This window comes from Garra rufa, chromosome 15 (genome assembly GCF_049309525.1).
Source record: "Garra rufa chromosome 15, GarRuf1.0, whole genome shotgun sequence".
Taxonomy (NCBI): domain Eukaryota; kingdom Metazoa; phylum Chordata; class Actinopteri; order Cypriniformes; family Cyprinidae; genus Garra; species Garra rufa.
This window is the reverse complement of record NC_133375.1, coordinates 8,784,432-8,801,520: the sequence shown is the minus strand read 5'-3', so window position 1 is coordinate 8,801,520 and position 17,089 is coordinate 8,784,432. Positions and strand designations below refer to the sequence as shown.

The 17,089-nt window shown below is 35.4% G+C and overlaps 1 protein-coding gene across 1 annotated transcript in view; it reads left to right on the top strand.

The window, feature by feature from the left end:
* The window catches only part of mtor (mechanistic target of rapamycin kinase), a 185,774-nt gene extending 172,765 nt beyond the window's left edge, over positions 1–13,009 (top strand). Inside the window, exons 49-58 of the mRNA XM_073818557.1 lie at positions 4,390–4,512; positions 6,754–6,836; positions 6,960–7,032; positions 7,114–7,188; positions 7,466–7,601; positions 9,660–9,725; positions 10,008–10,088; positions 11,787–11,867; positions 11,982–12,087; positions 12,232–13,009. Of these exons, the coding sequence (XP_073674658.1) occupies positions 4,390–4,512; positions 6,754–6,836; positions 6,960–7,032; positions 7,114–7,188; positions 7,466–7,601; positions 9,660–9,725; positions 10,008–10,088; positions 11,787–11,867; positions 11,982–12,087; positions 12,232–12,247 (840 nt within the window). The 3' untranslated portion in view covers positions 12,248–13,009. The remainder of the gene's footprint in view (positions 1–4,389; positions 4,513–6,753; positions 6,837–6,959; positions 7,033–7,113; positions 7,189–7,465; positions 7,602–9,659; positions 9,726–10,007; positions 10,089–11,786; positions 11,868–11,981; positions 12,088–12,231) is intronic.
* Positions 13,010–17,089: the final 4,080 nt, after the last annotated feature.

The following is a 17,089-nucleotide window of genomic DNA, read 5'->3' as shown; positions in this document are numbered from 1 at the left end:
TTCTAAATCGTTTCCGACATCATTGTTTTACCTTTTTCTTTAAAGGACGTTTCTTCCTTCTATGTCACACGTTACCTTTCCAAAGTGATACCTAATGTGTGAAGTAGAGCTAGTGAAATGGTGAAAATTTAATGGTGCCATAGAATGCATTGAAACAATATTTTAAATTGTTCTCTGATATCTACATAGAAGGTATATGGCATAGGAAAGGGAAAAAAATCTCCAGAAACGGTCTTACAAGGCCATTTACAACCCTAGGATTTGTCTCTAGAATGAAATGCTCTGTTATTGCCTTTTTTTGGAAGGTCCGTGAATATTTATGAGGAGCTCTGCTCTGATTGGCTGTTTCACAGAGCTGCTCATCTCAATAGCTGGCACATGGAGGAAATGTTTATTTATAACGGAGCTCTAGCCGCTTTTAATATGCACTTTGTTGAATCTGTCGTTTTGAATCCGACATTTTACTCTCAATATTCGTTTATTTATCACGTGTTCTGTGTAACACACAAGTACGTACCACACAAGTTTTGATGCTTTAGTGATGCTCAGGATCTGTAAATCATTCGCCATCATCAGCGCAGTCATCTCTCCATTTATGTGGTAAGTGAAATCTTACTGCAATGTAACAGTATGTACATCTGTACTGCAATGTAACAGGATACCGTTAGTATTAAGCTAACCATGTCCCTTCAGTAGCTGGCCTTGTTTTACTGATGTACTGAAGTTACTGATGATTGGGCTATGCAAATGTTGGGGGTGTAACTATTAACGATCGGGGCTATTGCATAATAGTCGGTGTTATGTTGGAATTGACCTATTTTTCAGTGGTCTTTTGCAAACACCAGATTTATATAAGAAAGAGGAAATGGTGGTGTTTTAGACTCATGGTATGTCATGTCCATGTACTCAACTGTTATTATTCAACTAAGCCAAGGTAAACAGTTTTCCATTCTATGGCACCAAAAAAAATACTGAAAATTTCAATAGATAACAGCTTAATTCCTCAGCTGGGGTCACGTTTGATACTGCATTGAAACTGCAATTTGGACCTTCAACCTGTTGGCTCTCATTAAGTCCACTATATTGAGAAAAATCCTGGAATGTTTTCCTCAGAAACCTTAATTTCTTTTCAACTTGTAGAAAAGACATTAACATCTTGGATGGCTTGGGGTCAGAAAATTATCAGGAAATTTTTATTCTGAAAGTGAATTAAACCATAAATGGATCTCACAGTCCTAGGCATGTCAAAGCCAGAACTTCACATTGCATGGCCAAGACGTAAGAATGTCATGACCCCTTGGTCACAACATACTGAACTAGCCTATTATGTTCCTACAAGTTCACAAGTGACCCTGGATCACAAAACCAAGCAGTGATGTATGGTTTGTTAGGATAGGACAATATTTGGCTGAAATACAACTATTTGAAAATCTGGAATTTGAGGGTGCAAAAAAATCTAAATATGGAGAAAATTGCCTTTAAAGTTGCATATTACTAATCAAAATTAAATTTTTGATATATTTGAAAATTCACAAAATATATTCATGGAACATGATCTTTTCTTATTATCCTAATGATTTTTCGCATTAAAAAAAATATTGAAAATTTTGGACCAAATTATGTATTTTTGGCTATTGCTACAAATATACCCATGGTATCTAAGACCATGGTTTTGTGGTCCAGTGTCACATATGTCATGGACACAATTAGGGATGCACCGAATGTTAGAAAATAGCAAAAAACTCTTTTGGTGTTTGAATAAATTATACCAAACAATGACGTGACGTGATCAAATAGAGGCGCGCACTAATGCAGCAAACATGTTGGCAGTGTGGAAGAATTTAAAACTGTCTGAGAAAGACGAGCCCCGACAGCACGAGTCTGTTTAGAATCACGTCTTCCATGAGAAGAGAAAGGGGTGGTTGTTGCTGGTTACTGTATGAAGACTGAAATCGCAAAATGGCCTTAAACCATTATTAAATAAACTACAGAACGTAATGTTGTCTAATGCACGCACAAATTGTATTTTTTCTGACAGTGCTGCACAAGCTTGTTAGCCAGAGTTCAAATTCCAAAGTGCAAGGATAATCTGCATGATGAGAATCTTTCATAAATCTGCTGCTATCAGCAAAAAGTAGTATTGAGGTCCTCTTGCGGGTTTCCGCCAAAATAAAAGTCAACATTCATAAATGTTAGTATTAGGGTTGCACGGTATACCGGTACTACGGTAGTATCGCGATACTAAAGCGTACAAATAACCGCGGTGCCATTGCATTTTTGAAACGGTAGTATCGTCCAAACGGTAGCACCATAAGATATGTTGTATGCACGGCAGGAACACTGTTTAAAACGTTCATGCGCGCCAGCAGAAACATTACAAGTTGACTGCCAAAATGTCTTTCTGCTGTGCTTTGTGTAGTACAAGCAGTGTATAGGCTTTATATGCTATTCAGTGTTTCACCATGCTTCAGTTCAGTTTGAAATGAGAAGCTGCACGCGCACGTCCTTGTTCACGCTGCAGTTTCAGAAGAGAGGGTCTGATTCAGACGACTGTCTAATGTTATTTAAAAAATATCAGCCCAAGAATCAATTATTAAACATCAAAATATTTTACTAGACAGAATTTTCATATTTTTATTCATTTGCCCACTTTTAGAACATGTGTAATAATTTGTTTCTGGAAGCATCTTTGCGATCACGAATGCAATTCCATTAATTAACATAGTGGTTTTGACCTTGGTTCTTATCAATCATTATATATATATATAACTTGGAAATTTTAAGATATGGCAGCAAAAATGCCCGTGACAGTTCAGCAATAAGACACGAGCAAGATGTTTTAGTTTCGTTTCTGTGTTCGAATCTGAATTCGCGTTAGTTTGGGCGAATCACTGATTCACTAAGCCATTCATAAAAACGAGTCATTTGATTCACCCCTGAATGATTCAGCCGTTTTGAAAGAATCGTTTGAACAACTCAGTGATTCAATCATGAACACTGCTGCCATCTGCTGGCGGTTTTAAGTTTCCCGTCATGTTCCATTCTTTTCCAACATATTTCTATATTCAGAGTTTTGTATTTAAAACATTTATCTTATAACATTATTTATGCAATTATAAGTACAGTCTAAATGCATAAATACCACATCTAAATGTCACTCTATGAAGCTTCTGTGCAGTGCTCAGATGACTTTTGTTGACATGATTTCATGGATAACAATAGCCAGTCATTTATTCACATTAGTGAAGTATTCAGAGAAAAATCTTGCCTGTTTTCATTTACATCTTTTTATTAATGAATTTTTTTATTCATTTTGTAGATTTGAATTTTAAATTAACAGAATACTGCATGGTATCGTGATACTACTTGGTATCGTGATACTTCAGCTGGTATAGTATCGTAAGTCATTTTTATGGTATCGTGACAACCCTAGTTAGTATTGTAATTTTGTTTTTCTGTAAAATAAAATAAAAAAAAAGTAAAAAACACTAGGGCTGTGCAATAAATCGCATGCGATTGTCATGCATATCTCATCTGTAAAGCCGGTTCTGTGATTAGTAAAATGAAAAGCTACGCAATATCGCGTTCAAAATCGTTGATGAATCACATTCGATTTTGAATGCGATATTGCGTAGCTTTTCAGTGATCTACGGCTCAGTGTTTTAAATACCGCGCCATCTGAATGCAGGTGATGGAGATTTACTACCAACACAGAACCGGCTTTACTGATGAGATACGCATGGCAATCGCATGCGATTTATTGCACAGCCCTACAAAGCACACAAAAATAATGATAACAATCATTACAACAGCTCTTTTAATACATTTATTATAACATTCTTGTTTGCTTAGCAAGGCTGCATTTATTTGTACATTAAAAACACATACCTGATTCAAGAAGGGCCCAGTGTGTATTTTTGTTTGACTTTGGCTTCATCTAAGAATTTTCATTTTGGGGGAAACAATAGACATAACAAAACTAATAGGTCTGATCACATTCCTTTCCTGATCCATGTGCAACAAAGAGAAACTGTCATAGTTCATGCTGTTTGCCTTCATGTTGAAATAATGTGAACATGTGGAATTGGTGGAGACACCAATAAATGTATATAAATAATTAATGGAAAGGTAAAAAAAAATTTACTCACATTAAGGCTTTGAATAAAATAAGCCATGTAGTACTGTTTTATTTTATTTTTTTTTATTTTTATTTTTCAAAGCAAATTGTGGTGCAGTTATTACACAGACACTTTTTTTTACAAATAAAAGGGCTGCTTTGTCTGGATGGTGTGGGAGGAATTCAAGAATTTAAGTAGTAAAATTGATCTTCTTAATAACCTAGTCAATTAAGCTGATGGCTAAAACTACATTTATTGTCATATATTGTAGATGGCACCTGACTATGATCACTTGACTCTCATGGAGAAGGTGGAGGTGTTTGAGCATGCAGTGAACAATACAGCAGGAGATGACCTGGCCAAACTTCTCTGGCTTAAGAGTCCCAGCTCAGAGGTTTGCAATTATCATCTTTCATTCTTCATCAAAAAAATGTTGTTGTATATTAAGCGTATGGACATAATTTCTGTTACCAAAGTCGATTCCAGTCACTTCATTACCATGCTCAAAAAGACGTGGGTGAATTGTAAAATGCATTTAGGTGCACATGTGTGAATAAAACAACTCTCTGCAGGTCCTTAAAATGTCATTAATATCTTTAATTGTACACCAGATATCTTAATTATCATTTTGAGAAGTATAAATATGAGTGCTCCATGTTTAAATTCAGAATGTGGCATTGTTGTGTGTTCTACAGACTCACAGTTTAAGAGCAGTTTGCAATCAAACAGTCGTGTTTTGAGGGGACCATCAAAAATAAAGTCTTAGTAGACATTATGCAGTCCGATAATACTATGATGACTTGTGGTTGACATGTAGTCACAAAGTTATTTATTGTTAGTAGATTGTCTAAAGTGGACTATCAGAATAAAGTGTTACCGAGGGTTGTACTCATGAGGGGAGCTATAACTTCATAAAGTTCCCTTCATGAAGTAGGGATGCACCGATACCACTTTTTCCAGTACTCACCCGATATGATACTTGCTGAGTACCAATACCATTATTGTAATTGTAATTTTTTTTTTATATTTGGTACAAAAAAAACATTTATAATGTTAGTTAGTTAACTTAATTTATCAAATAGATACAGTCAAACCAGTATTTATTTAGACAGCGTTAGCATTTCTTACATTATCACAGTTTATTCGCTATGGTTTATAAAATGGTAATAAAATATGAAAAGAACTCATAGTTAAACTGTGTAAAACATATTCAGCTTAATAATGTCAGCTAACTTTGATAGAAAGGTATTTAATGTATTACAATCAACCAAAAAATATTTATACAACAGTTAGTATGAGTTAGTATACTTTTTCAGGTCACCCTTGGCCGCAATGACAGCCTGTAATCCACTAGGCATGCTGTAAACCACTGTAAACCACAAGTTAGAAATCTCCTAACTGTGATATTTTCAGAAATATAAGTCACTTTTTTTTTCATCTGAAACGTGCTGCGATTTATATTCCAAAGTGACTTATATAATGCAGAAACACTCAAGCAAAACATGCACAACCCAGAATGAGAGGGACAAGTACAGTACAACCTAGAGCATTTCACACAGGCGGCTAGTTTCATTTTCGCCATGATGCTTAAGGTTGAAAATAAAATATGTTTATAAATTTTGTTTTATATTTACGATTTAGTTTTAATCCAAATAATGTGTGCGCTAATTGAGTGAACCACAATAAAGATCATGCAACAGAAGTGCTCTTCCTTTCTCTTTCTTTCTCTGTCTCCCTACCAATAAATAACTTGTGCATTGTTTTATTTACTTGTTATTGACATATCCGATCAGACTACAAAGTTCCCAGTGAAAAGGAAATTGACTCAACAAGCAATTCTGCGGCACAGATACTAATACTTTGGTGACTGAAATAAAATCTGCCGAAAATGTCTAGGTCAAATTACAATTTTGTATAAACAACATCAAGTAGTACATTAGCACCCATTTTGCATTGAGGAGTTGGTAACACTTTACAATAAGGTTCTTTAGTTAACATTAGTTAACCACATTAGTTAACATGAACTATGAATGAACTTCACTTATACAGCATTTATTAACCTTTGTTAATGTTAATTTCAACATTTACTAATACATTATTAAAGTCTTGTTAACATTAGTTAATGCAGTGCGAACTAACATGAACAAACAATGAACGACTGTATTTTCGTTAACTAACGTTAATGAAGATTAGTAAATACAGTAACAAATGTATTACTCATGGTTAGTTCATGTTAGTTAATGCATTAACTAATGTTTAACTAATTAACCTTATTGTAAAGTGTTACCGAGTTTCTTTTATTTTTATTTAGTGTATTACAGTAGGCAGAATGAGATTTATTTTGTGTGACATTAATTATCATGGATTTATTCTGGAATTGTCTAACATAGGCTTTGTTTACCTTATGCAAAATATAACTGTTTGCCGTGCAGTTTACCATGGACATTTAATCAAAAGATTTAACATTATACTGAGTCACTTATTCTGTTAGTGGTGAAATGTATGCCATTGTAGATGTATTTACCATCGCATCTACAGAAATGTAGTTGTTTTATGAACACAATAATAAAATGAGATTATTACATTTTTTTCCTTTATTTTAATTTATATTAAAAATGGTTACCTTTTTACACAGGTTTGGTTTGATAGGAGGACCAACTACACCCGCTCACTAGCTGTCATGTCCATGGTTGGCTATATCTTAGGTCTTGGGGACAGGTACAAACGAAACTGGAATTACAGCTTTTTTTATCAACACTAATAAAAAACTACTTTATTCAAACTACTTTATTCATTCATTAATTAGACCATGCATAATCTTTTTTTTTCCTCCAACCACAGACATCCTTCTAATCTGATGTTGGACAGGCTCAGTGGAAAGATACTACATATTGATTTTGGGGACTGTTTTGAGGTATTTTATAAACAATAATAAATAAGCAACATGCAGTAGTGTGTTTGTTAATGACTGATTAACTTTATATATATATTTAAGGTTGCAATGACCAGAGAAAAATTCCCGGAGAAAATTCCTTTCCGATTAACCCGGATGTTAACGAATGCCATGGAGGTAAAGATGGTCTGTTGCATGGAGGTGTATTTGGTGCATTGAAGCCCCAAATGTTTTTTTTCACCTAGCATAACTTTTCTAGATACTGGGAAAAACAGTGATCACGATTAATTATGATGCATATTGATTGATGCGGCCATATTAACTGTTTATAATAGTTGATAATAGTTAGTTAATAGTGATAATTGGTCCCTAAACTAAAGTAAAACCGAAATGCCCTTGCATTGTCCATGAATGACATGTTTCTGGCTGAATAACAGATCATGTTTTCTCTCAGGTAACTGGACTGGATGGTAACTACCGGATTACATGTCACACGGTGATGGAGGTACTTCGTGAACACAGGGACAGTGTCATGGCTGTGCTGGAGGCTTTTGTCTATGATCCATTACTCAACTGGAGACTTATGGACAGTGAGCATAAAACTTGTCCTTATTCAAAAGACTTAAAATATCAGAGCCACACAATCCTGTTAAGTCTTAAGCTGGGCATACACTGTGCATGTTCAGACACTTGGGGGGTTGGCATGCCTACCACATCTTACAATAACCTGATAATCATGACAAAGCAGTGGATACATGGCATGACTGTACTGCACCGTGATTAGAGTTTTATTTGTTGCTGCTACAGCTTCAGATAAAAATAAAGAGACCATGCAAATGATTTGGTGAATAGCATAAAACAGCATGGTTATTCCGTTCAACAAAAACAATTATATAATATTATTTTTATTCATAAGAGGTGTCTGGCCATTAGAATCTTACCTAGTTACCATCTTAGTTTGAATTTTAGTTAGTTAGCATCTAAATCAAACAACCCATTTAGAAGATATTATATGCTTTCTGTTTCCCTTTTTGACATTTGGTATCTTAAGTAGTGTTGCCTTGCCATGGCAACCTATTCAAAATATCCAAAATCCGTTGGCAGTTTAGCATCCTAAATGTTTTGACAACATGTTGAAAGAGTTAAGTGTGAATCTCATGAATCCCCTTATTAAAAAAATTACATTCAAACCAAAATTGCTGACTTCCTGTTGGTCAGAGTGAATGCCCGTAAATTAGAATGTTGTCCAGTTTGATGAGGGCAATATATGTACTAAGTAACTGTAGGTAAAACTAACCCCACCACTCCATGCCCATTTCTGAGCTTTTTGTGCATGTCTAACAGCCGATAACCATATTGACCTGTAAACAGTAGCCAATACAAATGACAAAAGGAATCTGTTATTTGTTTTATTTATTTACATAAAGACAGAGTGCATTTAAGCCACGCCCACACTGGGGGGGGGGGGGCAATTCAACACTCTCCGTTGACTTTGTATTGCGGGACGCTGAATCCCTGTCATTTCTGACTTATAACAAAAAACAGAACAATGTCTAAAAGCTGCTATGTGACAAAGTGTACAGTTAACTAAAAAACACAGAACTACGTTTTTATAAGCCGTCGACCCAAAAAAACGAGTGTTTAAGGACACAAATACAGCCAGGGACTCAAATCCTGCAGTGCCAGACGTGTCCCCCTGATTAAGCCAGTACATGTCCAGGCCCATCTGAAGTTTGCTAGAGAGCATTTGGATGATCCAGAAGAGGATTGGGAGAATGTCATATGGTCAGATTAAACCAAAATAGAACTTTTTGGTAAAAACTCTACTCATTGTGTTTGGAGAAGAAAGAATGCTGAGTTGCAATCAAAGAACACCATACCTACTGTGAAGCATGGGAGTGGGAACATCATGCTTTGGGGCTGTTTTTCTGCAAAGGGACCAGGACGACTGATGGAAAGAATGGAAAGAATGAATGGGGCCATGTATCGCCAGATTTTAAGATTAAAACCTCCTTCCATCAGCAAGGGTATTGAAGATGAAACATGGCTGGGTCTTTCAGCATGACAATGATCCCAAGCACCCCTGCCGGGTAATGAAGGAGTGGCTTCGTAAGAAGCATTTCAAGGTCCTGGAGTGGCCTAGCCAGTCTCCAAATCTCAACCCAATAGAAAATCTTTGGAGGGGGTTGAAAGTCCGTGTTGCCCAGCGACAGCCCCAAAACATCACTGCTCTAGAGGAGATCTGCATGGAGGATTGGTCCAAAATATCAGCAACAGTGTGTGAAAGCATTGTGAAGGCTTACAGAAAACGTTTGACCTCTGTCATTGCCAACAAAGGGTATATAACAAAGTATTGAGATGAACTGTTGTTATTGACCAAATACTTATTTTCCACCAAAATTTTCAGATTATGACGTGTGTCACTCGACCTCTATTTATAACCTAGAGTGCGATTTGCTGGGGGGGGGTATTTTTCATCATCCCCCTCTCTGCTTTTTTTCACACCCTGTTTATACAATTATAGTGTATTCATTTTACATTTATTTCTAAATATTAAACTAAAATTTTGCTGTTGGGTTGTAATCAGACCTTATGTATTGGGAAAAAGTATGTGTCAAGTAACTGGATGTTTCTTTTCCCTCCTACAGCAAACATTAAAGGAAACAAGCGCTCCAGGACCAGAACTGACTCCTACTCGGCAGGACAGTCTGTTGGTGAGTCTTTGACTTTTTTCCCCATTCTAATTAATAGTGCCATAGTAGGATAAACTCCCCTTTGTAAAATACATTGACAAGCAGAGAGATTATAGAAAATTACTGAGATTTTGTTCACACTGCCAGAGCTTTCCCATAATTAATTATTTTATTTACACACATTTTGGACAGGCCTGTAAAGACAAAGTGACATTATGATGTGACATCTAATGTACTCATCCAGAATTTTTATCAAAACTAATAGGTAATTTTTGTGGTGTCTTTTTGGTATGTTTCATGTAGAAGCCATGGAGGGTATTGACCTGGGAGAAACAACCCACAAAAAGCCTGGAACTACAGTGCCTGAGTCAATTCACTCCTTCAGTAAGTTCTTGAAGACTTCAATCATTCTCCTCCTAGGTAGTTCTAATTTACAAGCTCAGAAGTCCTGATTATTATCTAAAGTGATTTAGGCCTGAATTGAATTGACACATTTAAATTTCTTATCTTTTGGCTATCTGTCCTTTTGGCCATTGTTCTTATATCACCACAAACAATGGGTTTTGTCCTCTAGGCCTGAGAAACAAGTAAAGGTGTATTATTGTCTGGCAAACATTATCACTATTATTCATCAATATATGTATTAAAAACCCAAAGCCTTGTGGATAGGACTCTGACAAAGGGCTCCATCCTTAAAAAAAGTCTCACAGGTTCCAAAATAAATATTTTAGGCAGCAAAGCAGTTTCCAACATTATTCCAACATAACAAATCAGAATATTACAATAATTTTCATGTGACACTGAAGTCTGTAGTAATTGAGCTGATGATCTCAATCAGGTGTTAAATAAGGGAAACATGCAAGGGGGGGGGGGGGTTGTCTGTTTTTTTTTTTTTGAAAGAAGAAACGTAAGAAAATGGCTTCTTTTTCCGTGCTGTGCCGTCATCGGTTCTTCCTTAGTTTTGTGCAAAATAGTCCTCCGCATAGGTGGAGCGTGTGTAAGGCTGGGGAAGGCGGACTTTGGGCAAAAAATGCTGCTTAATTGGACAAAAATGCTCCTGCATAGACAAATTAAAATCTATTATGTCTGTTGCTAACAAAGTGAAAATGAAAAGAAAGTGTCGTTTGCGGCATTAAATTCAGATCTGCTCTTGTTGCACCGTAATTCTTTTTAGGCATTTTTACATTGCTGAAACTCAGTATTGTTGAATACGCAAACAGCTCTTGAATTCTCTTATCATAAACAACAAAGCGCAGATGTACTGACAATGTAAGTAAGAGATTCATTTCACAGTTTCAGTGACCTTGTGCAACCTGAAGTATTAAGGCTTAATACTTCAGTCGGGTAATACAGTATTGTTCTTGCAGGACATCATTTGGAATCGAAGTATTGTTCTTGCAGGACATCATTTGGAATCGAACAAATACCTTTTTTTATTTGTGTACATTCAAAATGACTGCAAAATTCATCCCTTTGCAAAATAAAGAAAACAACATAATATGCATTTAAGTTGCTTTGCAATAAAGCATAGCATGTTTCATGATAAAAACGTGATTTAGAGTCTAGAAAAATTATTTTGCACTTTGATAGCACACAGAAGAAAGCCCTATGTAGGCTCTGCCCTAGTGTTTAAACCAATAAAAGCATGTGTTGTCGTGCCATTCGTTAGTCTGGTTGTTTGATGAGAAAACATGAAATGTGGTTGCAATAAACATGTTGAGAATCCGTACAACTGCCGCAGTAGAGAACTAGAACTAGAGTCTAGAAATCAAATACTCAAACTGTTGATTAATTTTTCCACCCCTGAACAAGAAATCAAGTTTTATTCTTGTTTTTCTGGGGAAAAAAACAAGGTGCTATTTCCTCATGTTTCTAAAATCAACATATGTAAGCACATTTTTGTGAGTAGCAGTCAACCTAGTCTATGGGCTTGATTTAATTTTCGCAAGCCAACACAATGTAGCCATAAAGGTTTTAAAAGAATCATCAACAAGAATCCACTGAATAATCAGGTTTCAGACTATGTTTTTTTTGTGTGTTTATCGTTGAAATTGTAGCTTTGTTTTTTTTTTCTTTCTTCAGTTGGAGATGGTCTTGTGCAACCTGAAGCTCTGAATAAGAAAGCGATCCAAATTATTAACAGGGTGCGAGACAAGCTAACTGGTGAGTAAAAAAGTGGCTTAATAGACATTTCTAGCACTATTGTTCATTATCAAAAGTCAACAGCTAATAAAAAATAATAATGGATTTATGTGAATGTGTATTTACTCTTTCTAGGACGAGACTTTTCTCATGATGAGACTCTAGACGTACCAACTCAAGTGGAGCTGCTCATCAAACAAGCTACTTCGCATGAAAACCTGTGCCAGTGTTACATTGGATGGTATGTGTTTTATTTTCTTGCTGAAAAAAATTAAAAAGTCAACAAATATTTATTTAAATGCTTTCTTTAACATTGCTAAGAATGTGTCAATTTAAGCTGTGATATGTAGTGTTTACATTTTTTTCTTTCTCTTATTCTCTTTAGGTGCCCTTTTTGGTAGAGCTTGTTATTGTTCCTGCTTTCTTTTTCTGTATTTTACTAGTAGCCCCTCACTGCAATACACAAGATCCAGGGAGCGAGGTTACATCCACATCCAGGGGTGGAGAAGGGTAGGTTTAGGGCAATGTAAGGTGGGAGGAGTTGGATCTAGAGCCAACCTCACCCACTGGATCTTGTGTTCTGCAGTGAGGACCATCTCTAATTTACTGTAAAATTCACCTGGGATAATGATGGAAAAGCAAAGTTTGAAAAGTGAGGTTGATTTGGAAAAATGTAAGCATCTGTGAAAATTAAAGTTGTGCTTGTCGATCACTTCAATTTCTAAGCAACCTCTGAAGAAAAATCTGAAGAATGCCATTTTGGATGATATTATGTATTACATTGTCACTGTGTTATTTGAAATGATTTGTACCAGTTAAGATAATCTTGCTCTGTTGATTACCTGTTATTTCTTCTTGAAGAACCAAGAAATGTCCAGGTCATATATCACAAAAAAATTGAAGAACTAAATAAAAATAAGAGACTGTTTCACATAGAAAATGAAACAATTCAGTGAAAATGTAAATGTTCTATACAATAGAAATGTGGATGGAGATTTACCGAATGGAGAAACCCGAATATTAAATGCTGACAATACAGTCTTATGTTGCCCAATGTCTCCTCTATTAGCAATATACAGTGTCAATGTTCCAGTTTTGCTATTACCATCTGAATTTTCACTTCTACACTGATTTTAAAGAACATTAAAAATAGACGCCTCTCATGAAGGAAAAAGTCTAACTTTATTACTTTTTTTTTTTTTTGAGAAGTACATAATTCCAAATTTATATTTATATACTTTTTTTAACTTTGTTGAATTACAAAACAAAGTCCAGTTCTCATTTAGTGAACTCTAGTAATCACCAGGGCTTTTGTCTTAGCAAGCCCACTCTCCCAGCTGTCTCTTGCTGATGGTATCCATAAATGTGAATTTGGACTCATTGGATTGTGAAAATGTGCCTTCTTGGATTACTTACCGTTAATCATACTGAACTGATGATGGGTAATGAGGAGTGTTTGATTAGGGAAGTACACATGTGGCTCAGACAAAATTTAATTAACTTTGTATATAGTTTCATATAGTGGTAGATGTAGCGTTCATTGAAGAAACTATGCAGCAGATCATATTCTAGGTTTTTAAAAAATGTTAAAGTAATTAAAATAATATTTGTAGAACATGATTAACCACACTTCTTCACTTCAGCAGCTCTGTGGTATGAAAATAATAAATAAATAAATAAACGCACACACTTAGTATGAACATACTTTGTGGTGCAATTAAAAATGATACATGTGTTGTTTTGACATGTTTAAAAAATAGATCAACCAGGCTGTTTTCCAAACTAGGGTATTGTAAGTTCACCATTCACTATTCACTTGTTTATACACATATTAGTGTCTCTAATTGCATACAGGTATACTCCTTAAACTCGGGGTCGTCAACTGGCAAAAGCTTTTGACATAATTAAATAAAAAAATGCCAAACGCTAATTTCTAATAACAAATTTTTATATCAAGCACACCAGGGTCAGCGCTTGGGTGCAATCTTCCATGCAGTGATGAGAGCAGAGATCGGCGCATTGAGTACAGACAGATGTAGCTTTCAGTGAGTGAAAAACGTTGATGGACAACGCATTATGTTGGGGTTACATCGCAAAATATTGTAAATATATCTTTTTATACTGCATTTTTATACATATTTATGTTTTCATGAAGGTGAGCCAATGGATATTACACAAGCAAAGCAAAGACTGCGCAATATGTTCAAGTGAAAGTAAAAACAGCGCTTTTAGCATCTGACGTGCACATTCTCTCAGAGACAATGATAGACGAATATATTTAATATGCTGATATTAATTTACTTCCCTAATATTTCTCTTGTGCGCCGAACATAGTCGGGAAAAAATAAAAAGAAACGTATTTTGTGTAGGCTAAGGGTTGTTTTTGAAAGTGGGTGTTTAAAATAAAGCTCTTAATTTTCATTGATGACTGCAGTATTATTAGGAGTTCTATCTTTTTTGTTTTGTGAAACCTGATCTGAATCTGAATTGTAAATCATGCTTTTTACAGTCATTTTAATTATCTATTCATTTCTTAATTTATTTTTTGTTCAGGTCAAGTCAAGTATTTATATAGCGCTTTTAACAATACAGATTGTGTCAAAGCAACTGCACAGTATTTAAACAGCACAAAAGTGTGTAAGTTCATCAATGAATTCAGTGATATCAACATCCAGTTCAGTTCAAATAGTATACGATATCGCTGGAAAGTGTCCCCAACTAAGCAAGCCAGAGGCGACAGCGGCAAGGAACCAAAACTCCACAGGTGACAAAAATGGAGAAAAAAAAACCTTGGGAGAAACCAGGCTCAGTCGGGGGACCAGTTCTCCTCTGGCCAGACAAAACCAGCAGTTTGTACCAATGTCCGATTGTAGAGAACTCGTCAGGATCCCGTGGTGTGGCACCGATGGCCGTCTAGGTTGGCGAGGTCTTCATTGATGATCCGTCTCTGGAGCTCATCTGGTTGACATCCACGGCTATTGAAGTCATCTCCAGGTGGTGATCCATGATCTAAGCTGGGTAGGACTGGATCCGGGGGACTGCAGTGACCATCTGATCTGGATACAGGCTGGATCTGGTGGCTACGGTGACCTCGGAATAAGAATGAAACAGACTAATATTAGCGTAGATGCCATTCTTTTTACGATGCAACGAGTGCATCAGATGTAATGTGAGGTGTTTTCGGTTCCGGTTGACCTAATTAATGCAGCCTAACAATCCTTTAATGGATTTGAGTTATAGGAATGTGTTAATGTTGTATGTGTAAACCAGGTTAAAGAGATGTGTCTTTAATCTAGATTTAAATTGACAGATTGTGTCTGCCTCCTGAACAGTGTTATGTAGATTGTTCCAGAGTTTAGGCGCTAAGAAAATGATCTGCCGCCCGCAGTTGATTTTGATATTCTAGGTATTATCAAATTGTCAGAATTTTGAGAACGCAGCGGACGTGAGGGTCTATAATGCGATAAAAGCTCGCTCAAGTACTGAGGAGCTAAACCATTGAGGGCTTTATAAGTAATTAGTAAGATTTTTAAATCTATACGATGTTTTATACACTAAGTAAATTCAACATAACATTTTTTTCAATTTTATTACGTCAAGGGGTTGCACGAAATAAATTTATCTAAATCCAGATATATTTTTTAAGTTGAGTGACTTTATATTTTATAAGTTGAGTTTACTTATATTTTATAAATTGGTTGTACTTATATTTTATACATTGAGTTTATTAATCTCAATGTATTTTCAGATTAATTATATTCATAATTTTAGCTAAACTATTTTGAGTAGAATTTACTCAAATTAATTGTGCAACCAGATAAATTTAATCGTTTAATTTCTACATTTTTTTTAATCTAGCTGGCAGAGGTGGGACCAAGTCTTTCTATTCAAGTCACAATTTAAAGCCGAGGATCAAATGTTGATGTTTCATTGGTTAAGATAATGCTACCATCATGAAGATCAGTGTTTGCTTTAGTTGGGCTCTTGACCCTTGACTTATTATGTTAGATCTCTCGCTGGAACATCATATGTAGTGCTATAGATTAAAGAGTTTGAATGTAATATGATAGTTATCAGGTAGTGGCCTGATTATATGTAGAGTAACTACTATTGTGTTTAGGTGTTGAGTAGTTCTGTGAAGCTTAACATGTAATTTTTAGTTTTGTTCTGATAGTTCAAAATTAAAAATTCTGCTACATGTAGACCATATAAATAACTTCAGCACTTGTGCTATTTAGATACATGCAGACATCAAGAACCAGCATATGAATCTCAACAATGGTGACAATGAACTAAATTCTTCATGCTGCAATGCATGCTGGGTAACACCATAGTAAAAACTCCCATCATGCACTACAGCATGAAGAATTATTGTCACCACTGTTTGTTGAGGATGGTATGATAAGTGTTTATGTCTAAAAGCCTGAGCTGCTGTAAGTTTCTCCTCAATATTTTAGCATTACAGTGGCATTTTTAATAAGATTTTTTCTCCAGTTGTTTGATAGTTCAATGTCAATCTATTAACCAAAGATTAACCATTTCATGATGTTCATTCACATGATCTAAAAGCAAAACATGTTAACTGGACTGCTACTATAAGTTTTTGACTCAGTAATGTGCAAAAATTTGCTGCAAAACAATATTGCAATTGCCTAAAAGCAATTTACTTTGAATTACTAAAAGGGTCAAAAGCCCAACTAAAGCAAACACTGATCTTAATGATGGTAGCATCATTTTAACCAATAAAACATCAACATTTGATCCTCTGTAATTCTCGATAACAGCAGGTGTTTATCACTAATGCACAATCATCATTTAATTAGTCACTTAATTATCTCATTACCTTTAACTCTTTGAGGACTTGGGCTTTAAATTGTGACTTGAATAGAAAGACTTGGTCACTTGGCCCACCTCTGCCAGCTACAATGTTCCAAAACACAGCTTGAGCTGGTCTAACTGGATTTTCCAGTAGGGGGAGTCAAGTTCAATCCCCCCGCCTTGGCGCATGCGCAGACCGGACAGTATATGGAAATTAAATGAAACGTATTTTTTTCTAATTACTTTTAATTGAATGAAATTAACTTGTTTAACACAAGGGCAGTGAATTTGAAAATTAATAATAAAAAATAAGTAAGATTAAATAACACATTAAAATCAGCGAAATTAACCAGATAAAAACATGTAACATTTACAAGGGGTCAGAATCATTTTTTTCAGTGTTAATACACAGACTGCAATTTTAA